The sequence below is a fragment of the Panonychus citri genome, unplaced genomic scaffold (genome assembly GCF_014898815.1).
Source record: "Panonychus citri isolate SS breed McGregor unplaced genomic scaffold, ASM1489881v1 Contig00135, whole genome shotgun sequence".
Lineage (NCBI taxonomy): Eukaryota > Metazoa > Arthropoda > Arachnida > Trombidiformes > Tetranychidae > Panonychus > Panonychus citri.
This window is the reverse complement of record NW_026515540.1, coordinates 1,431,306-1,457,955: the sequence shown is the minus strand read 5'-3', so window position 1 is coordinate 1,457,955 and position 26,650 is coordinate 1,431,306. Positions and strand designations below refer to the sequence as shown.

General features: G+C 32.0%; 9 protein-coding genes across 12 annotated transcripts; 7 read left to right on the top strand and 2 right to left on the bottom strand.

Moving 5' to 3' along the window:
• Positions 1 to 11: 11 nt before the first annotated feature.
• Positions 12 to 1,700, top strand: LOC128391732 (origin recognition complex subunit 1-like). Its single transcript, XM_053351678.1, has 3 exons — positions 12 to 338; positions 419 to 596; positions 652 to 1,700. Exons 1-3 carry the CDS (start codon positions 202 to 204, stop codon positions 1,492 to 1,494), a joined length of 1,158 nt encoding a protein of 385 aa, XP_053207653.1. The 5' UTR covers positions 12 to 201; the 3' UTR covers positions 1,495 to 1,700.
• Positions 1,701 to 1,788: 88 nt separating this feature from the next.
• Positions 1,789 to 3,431, top strand: LOC128391735 (pre-mRNA-splicing factor 18-like). Its single transcript, XM_053351680.1, has 3 exons — positions 1,789 to 1,976; positions 2,084 to 2,342; positions 2,428 to 3,431. The coding sequence occupies exons 2-3, from the start codon at positions 2,126 to 2,128 to the stop codon at positions 3,252 to 3,254; spliced, it is 1,044 nt and encodes a 347-aa protein (XP_053207655.1). The 5' UTR covers positions 1,789 to 1,976; positions 2,084 to 2,125; the 3' UTR covers positions 3,255 to 3,431.
• A 133-nt stretch (positions 3,432 to 3,564) lies between these two features.
• LOC128391734 (mRNA cap guanine-N7 methyltransferase-like) lies at positions 3,565 to 5,289 on the top strand. The gene is made up of 2 exons (XM_053351679.1): positions 3,565 to 4,012; positions 4,090 to 5,289. The coding sequence occupies exon 2, from the start codon at positions 4,097 to 4,099 to the stop codon at positions 5,207 to 5,209; it is 1,113 nt and encodes a 370-aa protein (XP_053207654.1). The 5' UTR covers positions 3,565 to 4,012; positions 4,090 to 4,096; the 3' UTR covers positions 5,210 to 5,289.
• A 1,115-nt stretch (positions 5,290 to 6,404) lies between these two features.
• LOC128391719 (putative uncharacterized protein DDB_G0279653) lies at positions 6,405 to 11,953 on the bottom strand. Its single transcript, XM_053351661.1, has 6 exons — positions 11,649 to 11,953; positions 11,264 to 11,485; positions 10,037 to 10,755; positions 9,255 to 9,886; positions 8,618 to 8,788; positions 6,405 to 7,551 (listed from the first exon to the last, which is right to left on the bottom strand). The coding sequence occupies exons 2-6, from the start codon at positions 11,422 to 11,424 to the stop codon at positions 7,288 to 7,290; spliced, it is 1,947 nt and encodes a 648-aa protein (XP_053207636.1). The 5' UTR covers positions 11,425 to 11,485; positions 11,649 to 11,953; the 3' UTR covers positions 6,405 to 7,287.
• A 237-nt stretch (positions 11,954 to 12,190) lies between these two features.
• LOC128391722 (NDP-glycosyltransferase YjiC-like) lies at positions 12,191 to 17,318 on the top strand. 3 transcript variants are annotated; one of them, XM_053351666.1, is made up of 2 exons: positions 12,191 to 13,479; positions 15,985 to 17,318. In XM_053351666.1, the coding sequence occupies exons 1-2, from the start codon at positions 13,436 to 13,438 to the stop codon at positions 17,246 to 17,248; spliced, it is 1,308 nt and encodes a 435-aa protein (XP_053207641.1). In that variant the 5' UTR covers positions 12,191 to 13,435; the 3' UTR covers positions 17,249 to 17,318. The 3 variants fall into 3 exon arrangements, with proteins under 3 accessions (XP_053207641.1, XP_053207639.1, XP_053207640.1); XM_053351664.1 differs by lacking the exon at positions 15,985 to 17,318 and adding an exon at positions 13,574 to 15,095 and having other exon boundaries at positions 13,196 to 13,479; XM_053351665.1 differs by lacking the exon at positions 12,191 to 13,479 and adding an exon at positions 15,766 to 15,915.
• A 239-nt stretch (positions 17,319 to 17,557) lies between these two features.
• Positions 17,558 to 19,650, top strand: LOC128391726 (WW domain-binding protein 2-like). Of its 2 annotated transcripts, XM_053351671.1 has the most exons (3): positions 17,558 to 17,861; positions 18,277 to 19,058; positions 19,161 to 19,650. In XM_053351671.1, the coding sequence occupies exons 1-2, from the start codon at positions 17,748 to 17,750 to the stop codon at positions 19,030 to 19,032; spliced, it is 870 nt and encodes a 289-aa protein (XP_053207646.1). In that variant the 5' UTR covers positions 17,558 to 17,747; the 3' UTR covers positions 19,033 to 19,058; positions 19,161 to 19,650. The 2 variants fall into 2 exon arrangements, with proteins under 2 accessions (XP_053207646.1, XP_053207644.1); XM_053351669.1 differs by having other exon boundaries at positions 17,559 to 17,861; positions 18,277 to 19,650.
• Positions 19,651 to 19,773: 123 nt separating this feature from the next.
• On the top strand, positions 19,774 to 21,604 carry LOC128391725 (protein YIPF1-like). The gene is given in 4 exon segments (XM_053351668.1): positions 19,774 to 20,162; positions 20,292 to 20,997; positions 21,000 to 21,035; positions 21,137 to 21,604. Coding segments are annotated over 3 exon segments (885 nt in total). The 5' UTR covers positions 19,774 to 20,162; positions 20,292 to 20,507; the 3' UTR covers positions 21,496 to 21,604.
• A 178-nt stretch (positions 21,605 to 21,782) lies between these two features.
• On the bottom strand, positions 21,783 to 23,842 carry LOC128391724 (proliferation-associated protein 2G4-like). The gene is made up of 4 exons (XM_053351667.1): positions 23,664 to 23,842; positions 23,027 to 23,261; positions 22,533 to 22,917; positions 21,783 to 22,437 (listed from the first exon to the last, which is right to left on the bottom strand). Exons 1-4 carry the CDS (start codon positions 23,746 to 23,748, stop codon positions 21,970 to 21,972), a joined length of 1,173 nt encoding a protein of 390 aa, XP_053207642.1. The 5' UTR covers positions 23,749 to 23,842; the 3' UTR covers positions 21,783 to 21,969.
• A 115-nt stretch (positions 23,843 to 23,957) lies between these two features.
• On the top strand, positions 23,958 to 26,510 carry LOC128391718 (vacuolar protein sorting-associated protein 52 homolog). The gene has a single exon (XM_053351660.1). It carries the CDS (start codon positions 24,409 to 24,411, stop codon positions 26,437 to 26,439), a length of 2,031 nt encoding a protein of 676 aa, XP_053207635.1. The 5' UTR covers positions 23,958 to 24,408; the 3' UTR covers positions 26,440 to 26,510.
• The last annotated feature ends 140 nt before the right edge of the window (positions 26,511 to 26,650 follow it).

The following is a 26,650-nucleotide window of genomic DNA, read 5'->3' as shown; positions in this document are numbered from 1 at the left end:
TGTTTGGTCAATAGTGTTAATTATCTAATTCTTTTCGTTAATTACATTTAGTTTACTTTAAGAGAAGTTGAATATTCAGTTTGGTCAAGTTTCTTTTTCTTATTTCTGGTTATAAGTTTGAACTTTATTTGGTTTGTTTTTTTTTTTGTTTGTTTGGTCATTTTTTGCTTTACCTGTTGATTGGAATCTTTTTTAATTGTGATGGAAAATCTAAGAATTGCTAAGCAAAATCTTCGAACCTCAGCTCCTTTAAAGGAATATAAATTACCCTGTAGAGAGAAAGAGTTTGATCATATATATGATTTCATTATCACCCAATTTACTGCTCAAACTGGAGGGTAAGTTTGGTTTTTGTTTTCGGTTTCAATGTTTATCATCAATTGTTAATTTCTTTTTATTCTCTGTTTTTCTTAATTAGGTGTCTTTATCTTGCTGGTGTTCCTGGAACAGGGAAAACAGCTACTGTTAGAGGTGTGCGAAGATCTATTGAAGAAAATGCGACCAAATTAAAGATAAAGAAAAAGTCACTTCTCTTCATTGAAGTCAACGGATTGAAATTAACGGATCCTTACCAAGTATATTCTCAAGTGTATTATGTAAGTAATTAGATAATCGTTAAAGATTGGAAATTAAGATGTGTTTCTATTCCAGGGGATTACAGGTGAACGAAAAGCTGCCAAAAAAGCCGGGGAAAAATTACATGAGCTATTTTGCGAAGGTGGAAATGATCGATTTATTGTTCTGATTGTTGATGAACTTGATTCTCTTCAAACAACCAAACAAGATATTCTTTATCATTTGTTTGATTGGCCTTCAAGAGTTGATTCCAAATTAGTGGTCATCGCAATTGCCAATACTCACGATCTTCCTGAACGTATGGAAAAGCGGGTCGGATCTCGAGCGGGTTTTGGTAGATTACCTTTCCATCCTTATAAACATGAACAATTACAGAGTATTGTTGCCGCTCGACTCAAGGGTATTAGTGAGACCTTCAAATCTGACGGTATTCAATTGATCGCTAGAAAAGTTGCTTCGATTTCTGGAGATGCTCGAAAAGTTTTAGACATTTGCCGTCGATCGATTGAAATTGCAGAAGAAGATTTCGCTGGACGAACTAAAAGTAAAGGTGTCAAATTTCAAGTTTCCTTGGAACATGTTAAAAAAGCCGTCGCAGAAACGACCTCATCACCTAAGATGATCTACATAAGAGATGCTTCAGAATTTGAGAAGAATCTTCTTCTGGCAATTTGTAAACATTTCCAAATATCAGGAACCGAGGAAGGAACTTGTAGTGATATTTTCGCTTATTGGTCGGAAATTTGTGCAGCCGATGGATCGCATGGTGTTAATTTCTCTGAATTCCTTGAGATAGCTCATTGTTTACACGAATCAAGATTAATCAACTTGGAACCAGATAAAGTTGATAATCAAAGACGAATTCGTCTTATTGTCTCAACCGATGATATTGATTTCGCTCTCAGACTCAATGAATGATCACAAACCCAAGTTTCAATTTACAATCACAATTTACATTCTCATTTTAATTCACTTTTGCCATAAACAAATTCAACTTTTTTTAACTCAAATTATCAAATCATCAAATCACCTTTTTCACCAAAGATTCCATGATAATGTTATTGTGATATTAAGAATCGTTTTAATTACAATTAAACGAAATGAACATTTGAAAAATGATCAAATACTTTCGGTTGCCAATGGTAACCAGTTTTTCTGGTTTCAAGCTTATTGACTTGTTATTGTTTTCTAATTGGTTTACTTTTGTTAATTTCTTTTAATTGTGACAATTAACTTGATTTAATTTTCTAAAATATTCTTAATCAACCTACCATGGACTCATTGGAATTCTTTTCCCGTTTTAATCTCATCTAAAACTGTTGATTGTTCCAAGTGAATTCGGATCGTTTTTTTTCACATCAATTGTTTATGTCTCAACATTTATAAATCTGATTGCAGAGGTTTGTGTTTGTTTTATATTAATTGTTTGTTTTTCTTATGAAATTTAATGTTCTGTTTAATTATAAACCAGTATTTCTTTGATTAAGGTTTATTGTTTCAATTTCAGATTGGACGGAGGTTTGATTTTCTGTTGAAGAGGATACACAAAATGGAAGCTCTAAAAGCTGAGATTGCCAAAAAGCGGAAAGAACTGGTTGATAGTAAACTAATTGGACCTGACAAGAAGTATTTTAAACGATCTGATCTTTTAGCTAAAGAGGAGGAAGAACATCGTAAAAAAATAGCCGCTTTAAGGGGAGACGGGGCTGAGAGTAAAAACACCGATGATATTGTTTCTCGTGTCTCCATTTTCACTTCTAGCAGAGGTAAGAGATGAATGCGAATAATTGACTTTCCAGAATTTTCTATTATCTATTTTGTGTATTAAATTGTGATTTGTTCCTTTTTCAGATGTTGATGATAAAATTCTACCAAGAAAAGAGGTAATCAAACGACTACGAGAACGAAATCAACCAATTCTACTTTTTGGTGAAACATTGGTTGAGGCTTTTAACAGATTACGACAATTGGAAGTCGCTGAACCAGAATGTGAGAAAGGTTTTCGTAATGATTTCCAAGAAGCCATGGAACAGGTTGATCAACAATATCTTAATGAACTGATGAAATCAAAAAACAATGGTGATGATGAGGATAAGAAAAAAGCTCACGACGTTGCCGTTGAAGAGATGAAAACAAACATCGATGAGATTAGAGACTTGGCCGTTAATTTGGGTCGACGGAAGGACGACAAATCTCAAGATTGTAACATAATTTGTACATTATTTAAATTTCTCCTCGAACTGTGGGGCAAAAAGCTAAACAGTCGCGAAGAGGAAGACAAAATATCAACTGCAGGTAAAATAGAATCAGCGACTTACACCCAAACTCAGGCCTATTTGAAGCCTCTTTTCAAACAGTTGAAGAACAACAAAATTGCCGATGATATCCTTAAACATTTAACTCTAATTGTAAAGTATACACTTGATCGTGATTATGTGAAAGCCAATGATGCTTATCTACGGATGGCCATTGGAAACGCTCCTTGGCCAATCGGTGTGACCATGGTCGGAATTCATGCTCGTACTGGACGGGAGAAAATTTTCTCTGCAAACATTGCCCATGTATTAAATGATGAAACACAAAGGAAATACATTCAAGCACTTAAACGTTTAATCACAAAGTGTCAAAGGTTTTTCCCAGCTGATCCATCTCGTTGTGTTGAATACAATGCAATTTAAATTGTCCCAACAATCAAATCAAGACAGACAAAAAACTAAACCAACAACAATCACAGTTGTCTATTTGTACCTACTATCTACTATCTACTTTCTATTTTGTTTATATAACATTTACCTCATATCTCAATCACTAATTAACTTTAGATAATAATAAAAGAATCAATTTTCTCGATTTAATTTAATTTAATTCTCATTTTTCTTAGAATTTTTCTCGTATTTGAAAAACGCGCCTTTTTCATCTTCGCTTTATTTTCATTCACATGTTTGTGTTACAACAATTGAGAGATTAAAGTTGAAGTTGTTAATTTATTGATTCTGATTCTATTATAATTAATAAGTAATTGATTAATTTGATTTATATTTTCCCTTTTTCTGTTCTTTCTGATCCTTGAGATTCATTTGCTTACAGTTTCTTGTTGTCCTCTCCTTGCCTATTCTGTGCCGGGTTTTTGGTTTTGTTTTGGTCAATTTTTGATTCAATGTCTTCGTATGGTAATAAATCAAAATCTGTTTCTAATCAAAAAGATCCTGGTTGTACACCTTGTCGACTAGTTGGTGGTACTGGTGTCACTATTCTTGGTGCTTATATAATCATCCAAGGAAGATTGGCCACGGCAAATACTCCATTAAAAGCTAAAGTTCATTCTGCTCTAACAAGTTTAATTGGATTAACATTTGTCGGTCTTGGGGTTACCAGACTATTGGGATTTGAAAAGTGATTAATACTCTTTAATTTTGATCACCGGTTACAATAAATGGTGAGTTTTATTAGTTCTTGACAGAGAAAGTGTTATTTGATAATCTTATACATTGTTCCTTTTTTTCATGTTATTAGGTTTAATATGAATTCGCAAAAAAGAAAAGCTGAAAATCATGAAGATGCTCCTGAACCCAAATTGTCTAAAGTGATTGCCACTCATTACAATAGAATTGAGGAGAAGGGAATAGAATCTCGAAAGGAGTCACGAATCTATTACCTACGTAATTTTAACAATTGGGTTAAAGCTGTGATTATCGCTCAAGCATTGACAAAGATTCAGACTATGAATGAACGGAAAGATATTCGTAACAAAAGTGTCACTGTTTTGGATATTGGTTGTGGTAAAGGAGGAGATTTAAGAAAATATAGAATCCATGGTGTCGCTAATTTGGTCTGTGTTGATATTGCTGATGAATCATTGGCTCAGTGTCGTGATCGATATCGAGAAATGACAAAGCTCAGACATAAAGGAAATTTATTCGATGCCTTTTTCATACACGCTGATTGTACTCGAGATAATTTAAATATCAAATACAAAGAAACCAAAGGCCTTGTTGAAAAGCTTGGAGATAAAAATCAGTTCGATCTTGTTAGTTGTCAATTCACATTTCATTATTGCTTCGAGAGTTTAGCTCAAGCAGAAACTATGATCAAGAATATCGCTAATAACTTGAAAAAAGATGGCCTGTTCATTGGAACCACTCCCGATGCCAATTATATTGTCGCAAAGGCTCGAAAAGAAGGAGCCTCGTTTGGAAATGAAGTCTATTCGGTTACATTTAAAGATGAAAGTATAACAGATAAAAACAAAATCGTTCCTCTCTTTGGAGTCCAATACAATTTCCATCTCGAAGGTTGTGTCGATTGTCCAGAGTTTCTGGTTCATTTTCCCACCTTTGAGAAAATCGCAGAGAAATATGGACTCAAATTGGCCTTTGCTCGACGATTTGAAGACTTTTACGCAGAAAATCATAAGAAGGACGAAGAAGCTGGACTATTAAGTCGAATGGGAGCTCTTGAAACATTTCCACCGGGCGATGAACCTCTCAAAGGATCAGACGACGATTATATTCACGCAGAACAATTTTTCAATTACTATCGGAAAGAGAAAAAGTTGGAACGAATCGGCACTTTGTCCCAATCTGAATGGGAAGCAATTAATTTATACTTAGTCTTTGCTTTTATCAAAGTTTAACTCATTCAATAAATTCAACAAATTCATTGAAAAATAAAATGTTACTTTCAGTCCAAAAATTAAAAACAATTCAAATTTCACATTTTTTTAAGATGAAATTAATTTCTGCCTCCAATATGTAATTTTTTCAATCTCAACCTCAATCTTTCTTCGGGCGATAATATAATATCTCAATAAGATGTTATTAATTCATTCAAAACTGATTGATTATTCTGATAACCCTAAATGACTAAATTTATTACTACTACTGAAGCTGGGTTGTTGAATTTTTGGTAAAAATTATTTGGTTGTGATTGTTCACTCTCATATTGAACATTATTTAAGGTCACATATATACGATTGTGATTATGCCACCGGGCGATGAACCTCTCAAAGGATCAGACGACGATTATATTCACGCAGAACAATTTTTCAATTACTATCGGAAAGAGAAAAAGTTGGAACGAATCGGCACTTTGTCCCAATCTGAATGGGAAGCAATTAATTTATACTTAGTCTTTGCTTTTATCAAAGTTTAACTCATTCGATAAATTCAATAAATTAATTGAAAAATAAAATATTACTTTCAGTTCAAAATGAAAATAAAGCTTCAATTCAGTTAATATTCAACATTAATCAGTAAATTCATAAGATGATCACGTCTTTTTTAATTGTTGTCGCTTTTAATTGTGTTGATTTTTTCCACATTTTTGTTATTTTGTTAATTGATGTTATATCTCCTTAACAATCTAAACGTTCATCTTGATTTAATAATCCATTATCATTAGAAATTAAGGTTAATTGGTTAAGATTAATTGTCTCTTTGATAGCAGATTCAATTAAATTGTTATTAAATCAGTGGTACGTTTTGAATAACAAGGTGAACTTTTGAACGAACCGAAATGATTAATATAATTATCGATATAATTAAGTGATTTACTTGATTTTTGATTTGTCAGACTTGATTTAATTGATTCTAGTTTGGTTTATAAACGGAAATTAGAAACATTGATTAGATTTAATTGTTCACAAGTCTTGAGGAAATAAATAGAAACAATTAAATCTTTTCCTTAATTGTGAAAAAAAGGAAACAAACAAAAAATAATTAAATATGATTATGATAAAATAGTGATTACAATCAATGAAAAGGGGAAAAATTTGATTAAATGGTTGATGATTATTGTGATTAACAATTAGATTAACGATTGACATCATGTGAAGAGAAATGTTTTTGATTGATTCTAAAAATGGTGACCAGTCAATTACAATTAGATGACAATTGGATGGACACAGATTATACTACAATTAACATTAAATGATTATATAAATAGTTGGCGAGTCTCAATATTAGTCAATCGGCTCGAAATTTTTACTTTGAGCTGATTTTTTTCGGCTTATGATTGGCTTTTTTTACTTTAATCAATTGATTTATTAATAATTAGTTGAAAAATTAATTCAACTTTATTGAAACTCACCTAAATATTATGTGCAACTTGATGTAAATGTTATGATGATTCAATAAAAACTATTGAGCTTACTGAAGATTGACAAGTTAATCAACCTTAATTGCATTGTTACAAATATGACATTGATCAGATAAAATCAAAAGTCAAAATAATCATGATAATTAATTATCAAGTCAATAAATTAGAAATTAGTTGAAAAGTTAAATGATGATAAAAGATAAAGGAAAGAAGGAGAAAGTTGCAACTTCCTTAATTATCTTAATCATCAATTAGTAAACTTTTAACAATCTAACAAAACAACATGATTGTAATAATAAACTGAAAAGTTAATAGTGATGAGCACAATTTAAATTGTCATCATTTGTTTTGAAACAGTAAAGGGTAATTCAAATTCACCAAATATAAATAACAAAATCAGCTTGTTGTTAATTGTTGTTTTGATTGTTCTTGATTACGTTCAGTCTCAACTTATATAAATAGAATTAGATTACATAGAGTGTTATTGAGATGATAAATGCTGATGGATGTTGATATTAATGATGAAGATGAAGATGAAGATGAAGAAGATGATGATGAAGATAAAAACAATAAGATGTTCACGTTTGATGTAAGTTTGATGAGATGAGCCATTAATCAAGATTGTGTCGTTGAACCATTGTTATTGATTAATAGATTATCACCATTACTTGGCGAGGCGAAAATAACAATATCATCATCTAATTGTTTCATTTCTTGACGAAGAGATTGACTTTTCAATTTAGCTTCCCTTAGGCGTTGTTTTCTCATCTCATCTCGAGCAGTATTTCTGGTGGTTGGATTTGAATTCTGCTTCTGATTAGATGAAATCTTAGAATTAGCATTTACTTTCCTTGGAGATCGTATCTTTGGTTGAGTTATCTGTAATAACGATCAGCGAAAAAACAAACAAACAAACAAAAATAAAAGAAAAATTAATAAACAATTGACAAACAATTTAAATTATAATGAGGTTATTTGATGATTCCAGCAAATTAGATATGGATGATGAATAATGAAAATTGTAATCGCGTATAACTAATGACAAAACAATCAGCAGAAAAAAAGTAACAATGATAATCCAAAATTAATTCAACAATTTAAATTTATCAGAATTATAATTTTCCATCACAACATATTATTACAAAATCCGTTTGATTATTAATCAAGAATATCAATAGAACAAAACAAAATTCTGAAAATGTAATCAGAAAAAATGAAGATGAAAAGTAATTGAAGGATAATCTGATTCAACAATTTGAGTCTCATGTCACGCAACAACAACAATAGAGTTGATTGTTACCCTTTTAAACAATCATAAAGCAACAATTTAAAATTAATATAAGAGAGAGAGAGAGAGAGAGAGAGAGATGATCAATTGAGAAATTTAACCTTTTCTGATGCAAAAACATTGAAAACAATTTAACACACACTCACAAACACTCACTCATTCACTGACTAACTAAATCAACTAAATTATACTGCTAATTGTTGAGAATAGTATTCTCAGTTTAACTAGCTGATTGTTGTAAAAAATTTCTGTCTGGTTACACGTACTTACAATTTACATTAATACAGATTAAGACGTACACAAATTAAACCAGCTAAGATTAATCAAGGAATCAAAAAAGTGAATCAACTCTCCTTAATTGTTAACACCAACAAAAAGAACCGTTAATCAAGAGATGATAAATGACATTAACCATTATTATCATAATATTATAACTCACTGTTTCTATTACTAAGGTTGTTTTTTTCGTTCCAATTGAAAACATGATGAGAAAAAAAGACTGAATCAATGATAGAGAAAGAGAGAGAGAGAGACTTGAAATTCGTTCCCTTCATTTAGTAGTAAAAATGAGTCACTACAACTTAAAAGGGTAAATAAGTTAGTCCGTTTAAACGTAATCATCATTGAGGTATTGGTGTTAATTGTAAATTAACTTACTTTAGATGATGATGATTCATTGTTATTGGTTAGGATAATCCAGTTATTTTGTTGCAATTTGTAAATCTCTTGGAAACCATTAAGTACATCTTCAACTTGGATATAAACCATTTCCCAGAAACCATCTAGATCCTCATCTTTGGTTGCAAATTGTTCAAAGTGATTACCATTCTGAAGGAAAATAAAAATTAGCAAAATTAATTAAGTAAATTGTTTCTTGTTGTTCATTAATTTAACTTTGAACTTTGTTTAAAAGTTAATTTCTGTTTCCATGATTAATAATTGTTTGAGAGAAAAACTAAACAGAAACAGCAACAAACTTTAAGTTTTTTGAATTTTGTCACAAACATTAATTGATCATAATCAACAAGCAATCAAACAGAAAAAAAGCCCTTAAGGGTAAAGTTAATAACTGTTAATTTTGATCATCATCTTCCTTGATTACGATTATCAATACTTGATTGTTCAGTTCATTTTCATTGATTTACACTCCAGGGTGAATATCATGTAATTGTGATATTGGATTGTTGGGAAACTTTTTTTTTCTCAAGTTTAATATCATTCGATTATCATCAATGTTGATTGTTGACATTGAGTTTAATGATTTACTGATGAATAAGTTGAGAGATTTACTTACAATGTTTTTATGACATAATTCTCGGAATTGGTTCAATTTCTGAGCAATGAGTAGGTTTCCTTTTCCAATTGATGATAATAAATTTCCAATTATTTCTTCATTCATTAGGTGAGACTCACTTTCCAATATTTTCTCAGTTTTAACGATTTCCACTCTAAGTTTACTTATTGTCTCTTCTAATTTTATCAAGTACATTTCACCTCTTTTCAATTGACGAATTTCCTCTTCGTGATGGTCACCATTATCTTTAATATTATCCAATGTTTCTATCACATTAACTCGATTATCAACTTGGTCAATTGGTTCATTATCGAAATCATTATCGTTACCAGAGAGATGTTGATGGGTCAAACCGTTTCCATTGATTTTATTCATATGATGATGACCATTGTTATTGTTATTCTGATGAGGATGATTATTGTATTGGTCATTATTTTGTCCATTACTTTCACTATGATGGTATCCATTGTTTTCGACTGTAAGTTTTGATTGAGTTTCGTTAGGTTTAGTGCCATTAACTTTTAAAACTTCATTAAGACTATTAATAAGTCCGTTAACTGGATCATTTTTGGGGTCAGCGTCGATTTTACTTAAAAATTTTTCATTCAAATGGCTGAAAACGGCTGGAGACTCTGAAGATGGTGAAAAATTAGATTAGTAAATTTTAATCAATTATTTTCATTCTGATAATCAATCAAATTTAGGGATGGAAATGTTGGTTAGTGATGATGGATAAATGATTAATTGGTAAAGAAATAGAAATGAAACAAGGTTATTCTTACTTCTATTACACTCTTTTGACCGAAGAGCGTGAGGTGGACAAGATGGACTTCGATGGTTGATCATTTCGATCTTTTTCTTATTCACTTTTTTCACTTTCGATCGAGAATCTCTCCAAACTTCGGCCACATTAGAACCATAAAGACTTTCAATTCTTCTTTGAACTAGAGATTTTTCACTTGATCCACTTTTATTATCATCTTGATAATCCAAATCACCGCAGATCAGACCATTATTGTTATTATTCTGCTTCTTATTATATTGGGTGTGGTTTGAGATTCCACCATTAATTGAACCATTATCCTCTCTGGGCCAGTTATTTGTTGTTGTTGAATTATTATTGATTAGTGAGATGAATGATTGACGTTGATGAAAATGATTTTGTTGCTGGTGTTGTTGTTGTGTAGATGATGTTGATGTATCCAGATGATTATTGTTATGGTGATGATGTTGATGATGGAAATGATGTTCAACTACATTGGGTCCATCAAGCACTTCATAGTTTCTCATGACTGGGCTACTTCCACGACTATAACTACCTCGAATAGATGAACAATAACGACTGTAATTACTGTAACCAGAAATAGTACAACTTATACCAACATAGGAAGGTAACTTTGAATCTTTCGGATTACAATCATCTTGGTCAAATTGTAGTTCACTTGTTATACTATCAATAACACCGGTCCTTTTGGAGTAACTTGTTGACCGTTTCTTTTGCCTGTAGAAAAGGATGGATGATGAAAAAGAGAGGAAGAGAAAAGAAGAAGATGAATGAATTTAGTGAGAAACAGGTAAGAAAAAAACAAAATTAAGAACAAGATGAAGAACAAGATGAAGATAATAATAATTATGATGAATAAGAAAGGAGTCAAAAAGATGATAAAATAACTGTATGCAAAAGTGGTTAATAAGGAAAAGGGCAAGATAACAATTGATGAAGTGATAGATAACAAGAAGATGATGTTTGGTTGTTAAAAAGGGCTTGTTTTTGTTGGTTGAATTAAACTGTAAAACCTAAAACGTAAGTTTAATGGTTCACAATCAAATGAGGTAAACAACAAGATGATGATAAAACCAAAGGATGGAGAACGATCAAGAGAGAAAGAGAGAGAGAGAGAGAGAGAAAGGTGGATGATAAAGGAAAGAAAGAAAAGAAAGACGGATAAAGGGAAGGTTTCTTCACGTTTTACTGGGCTTGATGAGAGACTTTGTTATGATATACATACTCATTTGCACCATTTTGGTTTATTTGACTGTTATTGTTGCTCCTTGGTGGTAAACCATCACAATGACCATTTAAAGATATTTTCTGTTCAAAGTGTAGGCTTGACGATTGATTAATAAATCTGTTTTTGGTAGTTATTACACACGATTCTGATTCCATCATGTAAAAACGATCAAATCATCAGGTTTTAACCTCAATTAAACTTCAACTTGCAAATCCAACCCTAAAAAAGGAGACGAGGGAGAGAAAGAGATAGAGAGAGACAGAAGAAGAGAGAAGGAGAAAGAGAAAGAGAAATAGAGAGAGAGAAAAAGGTAAAACGAAAGATTAAATTGTAATATAACACATTAGTGATGAGGAGAAATGCGAAAAAAAATTAAACCAACCATTTAAAGATCATCAACATTATTGAATAAATTGTTTTGTCAAGAGCATATAGATGAGGTGGGCGATTGTTAAATCTACAAACATCGATGATGATGCAATAACTTGGAGAGAAATCGATGTTTAATCGATGTTTTAATGGAACAGATAAAGAGAAGGGAGGAAAGAGAAGACAAGAAAGAGAAAGATATGGTTGAGGGAGAAAAAGAGAGAGATTTAAAGAGATAGAAGTGTGAGTGATAGAGTAGAAATTCAATGAACCTCAATGAGAATATTGTTCACCAGAAACTCAAGAGAATTTTTTGTTTACAAGAAGAACTGTTGCCATTGGAAACCAAACATATGATCAAAATGTTCTTTTCTTTTTCAAATTTTCTCTAATTGATCAATAATGTTAATTAGTAAATTCTATTTGTTAATTATCATTTAGTTTACTTACAATTGATTTAGAGAAAGAAAGAAATTTAAATATTTGGATTGGTCGAATTTCACTTTTCTCTTTTTTTCTGGTTGCAATTTCGAATTTTTTTTTTTTTCATCTCTTTTTCTCTTTTTGTTTGGTGATTTATTGGTTCGCCTGTTGATTGGGATCTTTTTTTTAAATTGTGATGGAAAATCTTCGAACCTCAGTTCCTGTTAAGGAATATAAATCACCATGTAGAGAAAAAGGTCTGATCATATCTATGATTTTTTTCGGTTTGTTTTCTCTTTCAATGTCACATCCCATGTGTGATTATAAAGAAATGTCTTGGGTGTGATTCCAGTAAAAGAACCGAAGATGTAAATTGTATGGAATATTTTGTAAAATCGATCGATTGGAGATCAACTTTTTCAACGATTGTTTGGTTAACCGAACAAGATATTCTTTATTTGATTGTTTGGTTGTCCATCAAGAGTTGATTTGAGATTAGTGGTCATCGCTATTGCCAATAATCACGATTTTCTTGAACTTATGGGAGACCGGGTCGGATCTCGAGCCGGTTTCGGCAGTTTACCTTATGAACACGAACAGGAACAAAGTGAAACGATGTCTTCTCTAATTGCTGCAACTTTCAAGTTAACTTTTATTGATTTTTTTCCTTTTATTAGTTGTTTTTCTAATTGAATATTACTTAATATTGCAAACGTTCATCTTTAGTGTAATCAATTGGACTCAGTTAAATCATCTCTTAAAGTAATGTCATGTTTTAATTAATCGATATTTTTGACCGAAAATTTAACATTCAAACAACTAATCTAAAGATCAATAGTTTGATTATCTAATCAAATTAACTTATCAATAGTTACCATTGTAATTCTCTACTTAACTTGAACTAAATTGCGTAAAATTGCGACACAGTTTTTTAATTATCTATTCCTATCTAATCCATGACGCTCATAATGATCGTTAAATTATCTTGGTTGAAGCTCACCATTGTTAAGATGTTGATTATCAATCACACAATGAAAGTCTAATGATATTCCGAGTTTTTCATACAATCAAACAAATGAATTAATAAAAACCTTGGCGAAAAATTCAAGGCTCATAATTTGATAGAATTAGACTTATTAATTGTCTCGTTATCCACTTAAAAATCGCAACAATCAACAGATACAAATGAAAGTGTCTTATGATTAACGATTATCTCGCAAAGTGTTTTTTTCCTTCATATTGTGAAAGCACTAAAAACTCACTTTCAAGTGTCACCTTCATTTCCAAAGGCGTTTTTTAATAAAGATAAACAATCAAATGTGAACCTAAGACATTAATCCAGTGACAATCAGTCGAGTTGTTTCATTAATCGTGACAATGTCTAAACCTTCATATCATATTCTGATTACTGCTATTGAAGCGTAAGTATTAATACTATTTGTGTGTCTAATTTTGCTCGGTGTAAATTGTTTGATTCTAATTGTTTGCTTTAATTTTTTTAACTTTGAATATTAGGTATGGTCATATCAATGCAATTTGTGGTTTCGGTGAGTTGTTGGCTCGACATGGACATAAAGTGACTTTCGCTCATCGATTGAAGCACAAAAAGCTCGCAGATCAACATGGCTTTGATTTCATTGCTTTCGATGAACAAATTGTTGGTCCTTTGTTTGAAGAAGTTTTCTTTGAATGGATGGACAAGAACATGGACAAGTTCCGACGCGAACCAATGGAGAGATTCAAGAATTATACTGAAGAAGAAAAGAAAGAGGCCGCTTTTGGAGTTGAACAATATCGAAAAGTGAACGAAGCATTAACTCAAATTTTGGCAGAAAATTCATTCGATGCAATTGTTCATGATGGATTCGATATACTAGACTGTCTCTACAAAGCGACGATTCCTGTAGTTTCCTCGTTTTCGGCTGTTCCATTGATTTTATACGAGAAAGGTCCACCGGGAATGTCCGGGTTTTCTGTGACTAGTGACCCCAAATTATGGGAAGAGTACAACAAATATTGTACTGACGCTTACGAGGAAATGACAAAAAATTTTAATGCTCTATTACGAGAATCAGGGAGAGCTGAAGTATTTTTACCAACTCGATGGATCTTACCTTTGAAAACCGTCGGTTTTTATCATTACCCTGCTGATCTCGATTATACTGAGTTCGAACCAATCGAACCTGGTTGGCATCGAATCGATTGTTATGTTCGATCTCCTGATGAAGGTTCGACTTTCGAGCTACCAGATAAACTCAAAGATAAACCTGGAAAGTTGATCTACTTTTCCCTTGGATCAACTGCTTCTAATGATTTACTAATTATGAACAAATGTCTTTCCGTTCTCGCTCGTTGTGGTCATCGTGTTATCGTCTCAATGGGTCGACGAGGTGATAAACTAAATCTTTCCGATAATATGTGGGGACAAGAATATGTCAATCAGGTCGCAGTTATTGAAAAGGTTGATTTGGTTATAACTCACGGAGGGAACAATACATTCATGGAGACTCTTTATCATGGAAAACCAATGATTGTGATTCCTTGGTTCTTTGATCAACTGGACAATGCCCAGAGAGTCGTTGATAAACAGATTGGATATCGAGTTAATCCTTGGGAGTTTGATGAAGATTATTTTCTTAATTGTATCGAGAAAGTTTTAAATGATCAACAATTACAAGAAAGTGTCAAGAAAATATCGGAAAATATGAGAAACTCAAATTCTGGTACAAAAGCAGTAAAAATAATTGAAGATTTGATTGTTGAGAACAAAAAACTTTGATTGTTCAAACCAAATCTTCCGCTTCCAATATAATTAAATATAAAAAGATATTCTAATTAATTAGTGGTCTTTCAGAAACTAAATCAATTTATTTACCTGTTGATCTTTCAAAATATCTCTTTATCTAATTTTTTCATCTTAATTACTATTTTATAAACGAGATCATGAAGTGTATTCATGAATGGAAATATTTGTGAATGAAAATTTTGTAATTGTGGCTAATTGAAGACTAATAACAAGCAAACTTTTACTGATTTACTAATTGTTGCAATCAACTTTTTATACCTTCATTAAGTTGATCTTTCCGTTTGTCTTTCTCTATTATTATTGGAGAAAAACTTTCAGATAGTTTAATCAATAAACAATCAGAAAATTCAATTAATCCCATTTGAAGACTGATCAGTAAATTAATTGAACGAAATTAACAAAATCATAAATTGTGCACTCGATTGTCTGATTGTTAAGTACTTTTGTTGTGTTTTCCTTAATTGTTAAAACTTTTAATTGAACAGAAACTTTTTGTCTTATATTTATGAGTTTCTTAATTGATTAATTGACTATAGTTAATGATAAAATTGATTTTACTTTATATTGTTTCATTTCATCCTTTTAATTAGATGCTATTTATTACAATTAACCAAACTTATTGATTATTCTGACAATAAATCTAAAAGATCAAATTTATTACATTATCATTACAAGATGATAAGTTAATCCTTTATTAATAGATTATCATATTACTGATACAACAATTAGATCATCTAAACCTTAATCACTCGAGATAAAAGTTCAATTAAATTGTTGCAAATCGATGGATTAACAGAATTGTGTTTATTTCTTAGCTCATATTGAGAATTGATTAAAAAAATTATTCCAGAATAATAAATCATTGGAAACTTCGGTATCTTAATTGGCTTGATAATTAATTGTATCGTTTTTAAAATCACATAATTGTAGTTATTAAATGAGTTGCTAAGTATATTTAAACCATAAATTGACTGACAATCAATCGAGTTGTTTCATTAATTGTAATTATGTCTAAACCATCGTACAAGATTTTAATTACTGCGATCGAAGCGTAAGTATTGATCTTTAATTTGGTGTTAATTGTTTAATTCTGATTGTTTTCTTTAATTGTAAACTATAGTTATGGTCATATCAATGCGATTTGTGGTTTCGGTGAGTTGTTGGCTCGACATGGACATAAAGTGACCTTCGCTCATCGATTGAAGTATAAAAAGCTCGCAGATCAACATGGCTTTGATTTCATTGCTTTCGATGAACAAATTGTTGGTGTTGTTTGCGACGAAGACTTTTCTTCGTGGATTGACAAGAACATGGAAAAGTTTCGAAAATCACCTCTAGATAGATTGATGAATAAAACTGAAGAGGAAAAGGAAACTTCGGCCTTTGGAATTGAACAATATCGTAAAATGAACGAAGTCTTGATTCCGATCTTGGGTGAGAATTCATTTGATGCAATTGTTGCTGATGGATTAGATATTCTCGATTGTCTTTACAGAGCGACAATTCCTGTCGTTTCTTCATGTTCACCGGCACCTCTGATCTTATACGAAAAAGGTCCTCCGGCAATGTCAGGATATTCTGTTCATAGTGATCCAAAGTTATGGACTGAGTTCGAGAGATACACTGCTGATGCTTTTTCAAACATGAGTGTCATTTTCAATAGTCTATTACGAGAATCAGGAAGACCTGAAAATCACAATATGACTCGATGGATTTTACCTCCTGGAAGAATCGGTTTTTATCATTACCCTGCTGATCTCGATTATACTGAGTTCGAACCAATCGAACCTGGTTGGCATCGAATCGATTGTTATGTTCGATCTCCTGATGAAGGTTCGACTTTCGAGCTACCAGATAAACTCAAAGATAAACCTGGAAAGTTGATCTACTTTTCCCTTGGATCAACTGCTTCTAATGATTTACTAATTATGAACAAATGTCTTTCCGTTCTCGCTCGTTGTGGTCATCGTGTTATCGTCTCAATGGGTCGACGAGGTGATAAACTAAATCTTTCCGATAATATGTGGGGACAAGAATATGTCAATCAGGTCGCAGTTATTGAAAAGGTTGATTTGGTTATAACTCACGGAGGGAACAATACATTCATGGAGACTCTTTATCATGGAAAACCAATGATTGTGATTCCTTGGTTCTTTGATCAACTGGACAATGCCCAGAGAGTCGTTGATAAAGAGATTGGATATCGAGTTAATCCTTGGGAGTTTGATGAAGATTATTTTCTTAATTGTATCGAGAAAGTTTTAAATGATCAACAATTACAAGAAAGAGTCAAGAAAATATCAGAAAATATGAGAAACTCAAATTCTGGTACACAAGCAGTAAAAATGATTGAAGATTTGATTTCCAATCACAAGAAATGTTAATTGTCAAGTCAAATCTCTCGTCTCCAAAATGGTTAAAAATACAATCTAATTAAAATTGATTAAAAACAAATCCAATTAGTTGCCAATATTTTTGCTTTTACAACTCATATTACGTTTCTGAATTTAAAAACTTCATCAAGATCATCCATCTAATCAGTCAATAACCAAAGATGATTTTTAAGTGATAGAAATCAAATTGTTACAATTTAGAAATAAAATTGGATCAGAATTTGAAAAAAGCGGTAGACTTAAAGTAAACATGGTAACAATTGTGACGTTTTAATTTGTTGATTTTCTGTAATTTTCTAGAAAATTAATTGTCAACTTGATTGTGATTTTTTCTTTCAGTTTTGTTTATGTTTACGTTTAATTGTTTCTATTATTAAATTGTAGAAAATTATTGATTAATTTGATTTTCTTTCGTTTCGCATTCAGTTGACTGATTGTTCGTCTTTTTCTGAAGATCTGTTTTTCTTGAGTTAATTGTCCATTCAATCAAATGGGTTCTCTCAATAATGCCCATCAAGAGAATGGAGGTGTTCTCCTTTATTCTGGTGAATTAATTCTGTTATTTTGTGATTCAGTTAATTGTGAAATCAAAGGACGAGGTCATGTAAGTATAACTTGATTAATATAATAGAGTAGAAAGAAAAATTTCTAATCTTTGATTGTTTCTTGTTGAGTCTTTTGCTTTTGTTGTGATTTCTTGTCTTTACTTTAAACCTTCATTTTTTTATTTCTCTCTAATTGTTTCTAATTAAATTGGTGATATTTCTTCAATTTATCAATCCAATCTGTGTTAATTATTATTGTTTCAATTAGTTGTGATTAGAGTGTAAAAAAAAGTGAAGGTCTTTCATTTTAGTATTTCAATTTCTGATGTAATTCTGTGACTAATTTTTTTGTGACATCATTGATTCAGTTTTAATCAATCATATTAATCGTCGTGTTAATTTGATTGTTATCATATCTTACTCTTAATGTTTCTTAATTAGTAATCTTTTTTGTCTCTTATTTTGTCCCTACAGGCCAAAGGTCGAATCTATTTGACAACTCATCGAGTCCTTTTCACAGCAACTCCATTGAAACAAAATGCTAACTTTAAGTCATTTTCGGCTCCATTTTTTTCAATGTTTGACCTTTCCCTTGACCAGCCGATATTTGGTGCTAATGCAATTAAGGGTAAAGTCCGTGGGGATCCTGAGTTTGGATTTGAAATGAAATTTAACAAAGGAGGAGCCATTGAATTTGGTCAGGCAATGAGAAATGCAGCTAGTCAGGCCGCTGCTTTGGCTCGACAATCTGGATTCACCGCTCCACCTCCTTACACTTCAGCACCAGCAGCGGCTAATTATTACCAAGCTTCTGATGATGTTTATCAGCCCAATTATCCTGTTGGTTTTGTTTTACCCACTCAAACTTTCCCCGATGCACCACCGCCAGGATTTGTTTACACCTCTGATGTCCCACCTCCGTATCCAGGGCTGATCACACAAACCACCGTCACCGCTTCTGTACCCGGAGCCGCTGTTCATCCCGATCCAGCGCAATTACTTTTCGGCCATTCTTCAGTAACCCCAGCCATCTATCCAACGGCTACAACACAATATGTAGTCTCTCCAATGGATCCTTACTCAGCCGGTTCAGCGATGGGCTTTGCCGGGGCGGGTGCAGCCGGTGCTTATCCAGTATTACCTCCGAGTGGCCCTTCGGCCCCAGGATTCAACGTTCCCGGAATGGAGCATCCACCTTCCTATGATGAGGCCACCAAGAAGAAACAATAGTCTCAATATGGAGAGAAGAGTCGAAAGTCATTTTAATCTCTTTATTATTTCCTAATTATCTCAATTGTTTTACTTTCCATAATTTTCTCATATTTGTTTTTGTTTTTGTTTTAATTTTTTCTGTTTAGATAATTTTACAGAATCAAATTTATTCTCGAACAAACAAAATTGATGGAACAAAATTTCTCTTTCAATGTTATTTTACATTCTACTAAATCACTGTTATCTTTACTTTGTCTACTTCTCATCTAATTATCTCTCTTTTGTGTGTCAACTTTATCTTGTCAATTGATTGTAAATCCTTTTGATTGATTGTTAACTTTCAATCAAAACGATTCTCTTTAAATTTTGTCATCAATGAGAGACAGAAACAAAATTTTACCAAGAAAAAAAAACGGTAAATCAAAACTATTATTCTGAGATGAAAATGATCCCCAAATTACAAATATATAATTCTGATAAAATTTGGATTTAATTGTAATCCAAATTAAATTTTCACGAATCAAAGTTAAATTTGATTGACAGAAAATGTAAAGTTATTGTAATCAAGATGAAAGATTTATGTTAACATTCAACTTAACCATTAAGCGAACCATTAAAGAAACAATGAAATCTCAATTTTCATTTTCTACTCTTAATTGTTCACAATCTAATCAGATTATTGGAACAATTAAAAAAAAAAGAATAGAAAAATTGTCGAGAGCACAGAGCCATCTGGTGAGAATTAAAGTGGTTCGGAAGCTTTTGAGTTCTGATGTTTTTTAATTTTCTTCAGAATTTTAATTTTTCCAATTTGGATAATTTAATTGTTATGTTTTCTTTGCTTCTGTGAAGTTTTGAACATTAATATCTTAATTAATCAGTATAGAATTTGATTGTTGATCAAATTGGTTTGAAAAAGAAACTGTGACTTGTCAATTGTTGGTTGGTTACCATTAGATTTGAGGTTTTGTTTTCTATCAACATCATCAATATCTGATCACATCATCATTGTTAATTAGTGTTTATTGACACAACTACGGTTGCTTATTGTTTAAAATTAATTCCACAATTGAATGTGTTTATCTTTCTTTTACAGAGATCATTTGACTATACCGATTGTTAATTGTGGATCACTTTTTCTACCTCAGGTAACAAGAGCGTAAATATATTTTAACTAATCATCAACCAGTTTCCTTGATTTCTAATTTTGACTCTTTTTTTTCCTTTCATATTCCTGGTTGATTACATATGGTTTATTTGTGATTACGTTTAATCAGTTCTTTGGTTGTCCCTATCAAATTAAAGGGGATGTTTCTGAGGCCTTAGATTTGTGTTGCTGTGGCTAAACAGAGAGACCAATTGAAAGGATACTCTTAGTGTTCAACTAATTGTTACTATAATTTTTTTACACCTTCGTTAAGGTGATCTCTCATTTCTCCTGAAACTAATCGTTATTATCGGAGAAAATTATTAGGACAATTTAACCGATAAACATGGACCAACCATCAGCAATCCTTGAGCTTGATAATGCTTTGGCTATTGACATGTCTGGAGCTGATATGAACACTGGATTAGCAGCAAATGAATTACAATTTAAAGACTATCCTAGAGAAGCAAGTGGATCAACTAATTTATTACCCATTGGAAGTAAACAAAATTATTCATCACCACCCAGAGGAGGTGATGATGGACCAACTGATGACAATGAAGAATCAGATTTAATGGCAAATGGTGCTAAAGTTAAACAACCGGCCAGTTTTTGGCAATTAAATTACTTTTCTCAATATTTCAATGTAACAACACAAGATGTTCTGGCCAGAATTCTGTGGTCAGTTTTACCCATGAAATCTGCCACTGGTGCGAGTTACATTGAGAGACACATTCAGAACAATGCTGATATTTATGGACCTTTTTGGATCAATGTCACTTTAATTTTCTCAATCGCCATTTTCGGTAACATAGCAAATTACCTTTCAACCAGAGGGAACAAGATTCATGGCATAACGATTGGAATAAACTTGGTTAGTAAATCGAATCAATATCCAATCCAATCCAATCTAATTCTCATTCTCATTCTCATTCTCATTCTCATCTAATCTTTTTTTTTCTATTCCATTTTCAGGATTAGCTGCAAGCAGCGTATTTAGTTATACTTTATTTGTTCCCGTTCTACTTTGGTTTTTCTTCTGGTTTCGAGGTTGTACCATCACTTATACACTTTTCGAGATAATTTGTGCCTATGGTTATTCTTTGTCGGTTTATATTCCAATTTCTTTCCTGTGGATTATTGAAATTCGTTTATTACAATATATTCTAGTCATTGTTGGCGCTTTTCTGTCCGGTAGTGTGTTAACACTCTCATTCGCACCAATCGTTAACAGTGATCCCTCACAAACCTTTAAAACCTCGTATTTTATGCTGCTATTGATTATTGGTCTTCACTCACTAATTGCTTTCTCATTTTTATTTTACTTCTTCTAAATCATTCTCAAAGTATGGATATAAAACTCCTTCTATCATGAAAAATTTAACAATCTAAATGTGTATATTTTTTTTCAAGGAAAAATATAAAAACAAATTTAAATACCAATCAGATTAACCCGATCAAGAGGTTGTAGTTTTTTTTTGTAAACTTGAGGTTGGATTTCATTTCGATTGGAAATGAATCATGAAAATAATTGTTATCATTATCTTCAGGGTAATTCATTGTTCCTTCACTTTGTTACAGGTGGAACACGTTGACAGAAGTGGTTGTCATAGAAGATGAATTTAATTGTTGCAAGTTGTTTCTTTTTCAAACAAAATGTTTCTGGCTTTTTATTAGTGTTGAAAACATTCAGTTCAATTGTTGATTCCATTTTTAAAGATCTTTTTTTTTCAAGATGAAATCCAAACAAACGACGGAGAATGTACAGTTTCAGCAGATTCGAAGATCAAAGTTTGTTAAAAGTTTGATCAATCTCCAGCCTGAGTATTTCCAGCGGCACCATCACCTCCTTCAGCTGATTCGGTCTTGGTGGCTGATTTTTTCTTCTTTGTTTTCGCTTTGGTTCCTTTCTCTAGCAAACTCTTAATACTATCATCTGTAATCTTGTGTTCAGATTCGTAAGAATCTAGGTCACATGGAAGGCCAGTTATCTTATGGGATCCTGAGGGCATTAAGAGTACAGTGAATTTGAATTGCGCTACAAATTCACCTTCTTTCTCAAAGAGAACAACGAAAGGCTCGATTAATTTATGATTAGCACATTCTACAGCACCCATACGGGCCTTTTTCTCATCTTCCAAAGCTCTCATAGTAAAAGGCATGTTTCCAAATTTCTTTTCTACTTCACTAAAGAAGGCTCTAGATGCTTTCATCTTTAATTGGTAAATCTCATCAGTCTTTTTATAGACAGTAACCTTGGCGTCCAGTTCTCGTCCCTTTGATTAGAAAGAGAGAAATTAAAAAGTTATAAATAAATTGAAATGAAAAAGAGAAACATTAAAGAGAGAAAATATAATATTATCCAACTTACTTTTCCTTCACCGGTAGTTATAAGAATATCTACAGCATAGACTTCATGCAATTCGAATTCACAACGATCGTGTTCCTTTCTTTGGGCCTCAGTTGGATTTTGAATGATCGATTTTTCTCCATCAATTCTAAACTGTTTCAATTGATGCGAAAGCATTCCAGATATTGGCTTACAGTTGTAAGATTCGGCAACTTTTTGAATAGCATCGGTTACAGCGTAATTCTCACCTCCAGGTCTGACCAGTCTCAACGCAACTTCGGCCGCATAATGAGCGGCAAGAATAACATCCGCTTTTCGTTCTTTGACTTTATTTTCCTTTGAAGCACCAACAACTAAAGTATGAGCAACAACTGCGATAAATCCATCGATATGAGCTCCTAAATCTCTATTAAAAAGATAACCAACCAATAATTAGTGAATTTCATCAAGCAAATTGAAATAATTTACCAGAGTAAAAACGATCGCGTTTATCAACATTAAAATCAGCAACTTACAGTTTAACAACATCTCCATCTTTTAGCTTTATATCAGGATCACTTTTAAGAGGTGAGAAATGGCAGATACAGTTATTAACAGATACACAGGTAGGAAAAGCGATTCCTTTTTTCACATCTTTATCCTTCCTGAAAACTTTACCAGTCTCTTCACTTAACATTTTATCACCAAGTTCACACAAGGTGGTAATACTTTCATCAGCCTTACATTGGGCAATCAATGTTTTCAGGACACCTAAAGATACAATAAACACAATGAATTAAAAAATAAATCAAATCTAAAACAAGTAATAGCAAATAATCAACAAATAGAAACATTGATCATCAAAATGATTGATGAACAAAGAAACATGAGAAAAAAAGGAGAAATTGAGCTTATGGGTTTCACAAAGTGTGTTCATTAATTTCCATCTTCAAATAAGAGAACAAGTCGCTTCAACGAAAAAAGAACATTCTACTTGAAGCAAAGATTAAAATTAAACCGTAAAAATGACCAAATAACAATTAAATTAATCACAATCAACAAATTAATCAAGTCTAAAGATAGAAATGAAAAGGCTGGAACACGTGTAACCAAAAACGGTCGAGTAACAATGAAGAGTAATAAAAAAAAAGGCGAAGAGAAAATATTACTTACGATTAACTATTTCACCAGCCATTTTGTACTTGGTGACAACGATGTCCTGAGCAATTGTCTTGTCGACATCATCTGAATCTACCATGGTCACTTTAATTGAAAATTATCGACGGTCAATTAAACAAAATCAAAATGGAAACAATTTAATGTATTGAACAATCAGAAAACAGAAAATTATTTTTCTATTGTTGAAAACATTAAACCAACACCAGAGGGAACTTTTCATTGCGCTTACTCAATGATCTCAATGAAACATAAGCGCTTCTTTTGACTCTTCACTTGGATTAACATTAATTTCCTTTCTAATTAATGTTAAATTATTTCAATTGTTTAATTGATCAATTAATTAGTTAATCTGAATTTCTATTTGTAGTGTTTCCATGATTGAATAATAAGAAATTCTAATTGTAATTGTGAAAAGAATCTTGGTTCAACTATAGATGGCGTTTAGAATCTGCTACCTGATGTCTTGTTATTTTTTTCTAATTTAATTGTCTCATTGTTTTCTTTTAATTTCTAATTGCTTATCTAATTTAATTGTTATCCCTTTTTTGTTTGATGATTGTTCACCTTTAAATTGTTCTCTGTCTACTGAATGGATTTTATGGTTTCAATTGATTTTCTTGTGCCTTTCATTCTGTGTACTGGTTAATACATTTTCTGGTTTTTTCTCTTCCTAATCAATTTCTCAATTTCTGAGTTGTTCTTTTTTTTATTATTTGTTCCATTTAGAAATCTGTTTAAAATGCAGGTTTTATCTCCTTCTAATCATAGGCTTGCTGAAGATTTAATTAGTGATGATTTTATCAAAGAAATTCTATCTTCAGCTGTTGACCTTAGATTCTATTCTCAGGTAACTGAGAATAAATTACGAGAAGCAGTCAATGCTTCGGTTGCTGATTATATTAGTGAGAGTAGTAACATTGCTGCTCTTCACACTGACATAAATGAATGTGATTCTATCCTGGAGAAATTGGAACACATGTTGGTCACCTTTCAAGCTGATTTGGGTAATATTTGCCAGGAAATACTATCCCTTCAAGAACAATCATTATCTCTTAATATAAGATTGAAAAATAAACAAGCCCTTCGGAGTGAATTGGTTCAGTATATTGATGAGATTGTTGTTCCTGAACCTGTAATGCTTCACATACTTGACACGCCAGCAAGTGAAAAAGATTTTATTGACAATTTAATGATTTTAGATCAAAAGATTGACTTTGTTGGTAATGAGTCAACCCGCGAGTCTCTCCCCTGTCAAGATGTGAAAGAAATTTTGGAAAAATTAAAAGTCAAAGCCATCTCAAAGATTCGAGAATATATTCTGAAAAGGATTCAATTCTGTCGCCGGGCCATGTCCAACTACCAAATGGAGCAAAATGCTTTGTTAAAGAATAAATTTTTCTACACCTTCTTGTGTACCCATGCCCGTGAAATTGCTCGTGAAGTTAAACAAGAATACGTTGACACAATGTCCAAGGTTTATTTCTCTTACTTCAAAGAATACATCACAAGATTATCCAAGTTAAAATTTGACGAATTACCTGATAAAGATGATCTAATGGCTGCTGACGATTCCCATAAATCGAAAGTCTCTTTTTTCACCGGTAAACAAACGCTTAAAAATCGTTCAACCATATTTACCCTTGGAAATCGAGGAAATATTGTCACCACCGAATTAGAATCACCTTTAATCATTCCTCACACGGCAACCAAATCGGAGGTAAAATTTCCCATGGAAGCTTTATTTCGAAGTCATCAATTTGCTATGGTTGATAATGGTTGTCGAGAATATCTATTCTGTATCGATTATTTTATGCTGAAAAATGAAGCTGCTTACGAATTATTTGATCGTATTCTTGGTAAAACATTGAAATATATTCTACACCTTTGCGAGGAGGAATTTCGTACAAGTTACGATTGTATTGGTCTATTCTTGTGTCTCCATATTGTTTATCGATATCGATTATTATCCCATAAGAGAGCTGTTCCTGCTTTAGATAATTACTGGGAATTAATGGTGGAAATACTTTGGCCACGATTTGAAACAATATTTCAAATGCAAATACAAAGTGTTAAAAATTGTGATCCCGAGAAATTAGGTAATTGTGACTCTCGGCCTCACTATATTACCCGTCGATATGCTGAATTTTCAGCAGCAATTATGGCAATTAATGATACTTTTCCCGATGAAAGAGTTTCAATTTTACTCGGTTGCCTTCAAACCGAAGTTGAAAATTTTATCCTCAAAATGGCTGGAAGATTTAATAATCCTAAAGAATATCTTGTTTTCCTTATCAACAATTATGACATGATTCTCAATGTACTTTTGGAAAGAGTTAAAGAAGAATCAAAAGAATCTCAAAACATTAAACAACAATTAAGCAAAAGAATTGAAGCTTATGTTGAGGAACTTTTGAATCCACACTTTGGTGGTATGTTACGATTCGTTAAAGACTGTGAATCATTCCAAGAACGAGATGATACCAATTCGTTGAAAAGAGAGGAGCCCAAAATTGCGATAATTGTTAAAACTTTTAATAATGGCTGGAGAAAAGCAATCGATGAAATTAATCGAGAGGTGATGCAAAATTTTACCAACTTTAAGTGTGGAAATAACATTCAACAAGCAGCTTTAACCCAATTGATACAATATTATCATAGATTTCACAAAATTGTCTCTCTAACAATATATAAAAATAATCCTTCCCGTAGCTCTTTAATTAATATACACCAATTAATGGTGGAAATTAAAAAATATAAGACAAATTTTTGAAAAAAATCATCACAAGACAAAAAAGAAAAGATCATAAATATAATATAATACGACTTTTTCAATAGTTCTCACGAATCATTGTCATTATCTCATTTAATTATATTTAATTGTGATGATTGGAAAATTATTCCAAATTGATTAGGTTAATTGGATTCTTTTCCAGGCTAATTGTTGGTTCGAAAAAAGCGCCTCAGAGAAAAGAGATGAACTG

Bases quoted from the DNA above. Each gene is read 5' to 3' on its own strand.
- LOC128391724 (XM_053351667.1), bottom strand. From the start codon at position 23,748: ATGGTAGATTCAGATGATGTCGACAAGACAATTGCTCAGGACATCGTT. The intron at 22,918-23,026 runs GTAAGTTGCTGA...TCTTTTTAATAG, and splicing joins GATGGAGATGTTGTTAAACT to AGATTTAGGAGCTCATATCG. The intron at 22,438-22,532 runs GTAAGTTGGATA...TTCTAATCAAAG, and splicing joins TAACTACCGGTGAAGGAAAA to GGACGAGAACTGGACGCCAA.
- LOC128391726 (XM_053351671.1), top strand. From the start codon at position 17,748: ATGGGTTCTCTCAATAATGCCCATCAAGAGAATGGAGGTGTTCTCCTT. The intron at 17,862-18,276 runs GTAAGTATAACT...TTGTCCCTACAG, and splicing joins AAATCAAAGGACGAGGTCAT to GCCAAAGGTCGAATCTATTT.
- LOC128391718 (XM_053351660.1), top strand. From the start codon at position 24,409: ATGCAGGTTTTATCTCCTTCTAATCATAGGCTTGCTGAAGATTTAATT.
- LOC128391734 (XM_053351679.1), top strand. From the start codon at position 4,097: ATGAATTCGCAAAAAAGAAAAGCTGAAAATCATGAAGATGCTCCTGAA.
- LOC128391735 (XM_053351680.1), top strand. From the start codon at position 2,126: ATGGAAGCTCTAAAAGCTGAGATTGCCAAAAAGCGGAAAGAACTGGTT. The intron at 2,343-2,427 runs GTAAGAGATGAA...TTCCTTTTTCAG, and splicing joins CATTTTCACTTCTAGCAGAG to ATGTTGATGATAAAATTCTA.
- LOC128391722 (XM_053351666.1), top strand. From the start codon at position 13,436: ATGTCTAAACCTTCATATCATATTCTGATTACTGCTATTGAAGC. The intron at 13,480-15,984 runs GTAAGTATTAAT...TGTAAACTATAG, and splicing joins CTGATTACTGCTATTGAAGC to TTATGGTCATATCAATGCGA.
- LOC128391719 (XM_053351661.1), bottom strand. From the start codon at position 11,424: ATGATGGAATCAGAATCGTGTGTAATAACTACCAAAAACAGATTTATT. The intron at 9,887-10,036 runs GTAAGAATAACC...CACCATCTTCAG, and splicing joins GTCAAAAGAGTGTAATAGAA to AGTCTCCAGCCGTTTTCAGC. The intron at 8,789-9,254 runs GTAAGTAAATCT...ATTTTCCTTCAG, and splicing joins AATTATGTCATAAAAACATT to AATGGTAATCACTTTGAACA.
- LOC128391732 (XM_053351678.1), top strand. From the start codon at position 202: ATGGAAAATCTAAGAATTGCTAAGCAAAATCTTCGAACCTCAGCTCCT. The intron at 339-418 runs GTAAGTTTGGTT...TTTCTTAATTAG, and splicing joins TTTACTGCTCAAACTGGAGG to GTGTCTTTATCTTGCTGGTG. The intron at 597-651 runs GTAAGTAATTAG...TTTCTATTCCAG, and splicing joins TATATTCTCAAGTGTATTAT to GGGATTACAGGTGAACGAAA.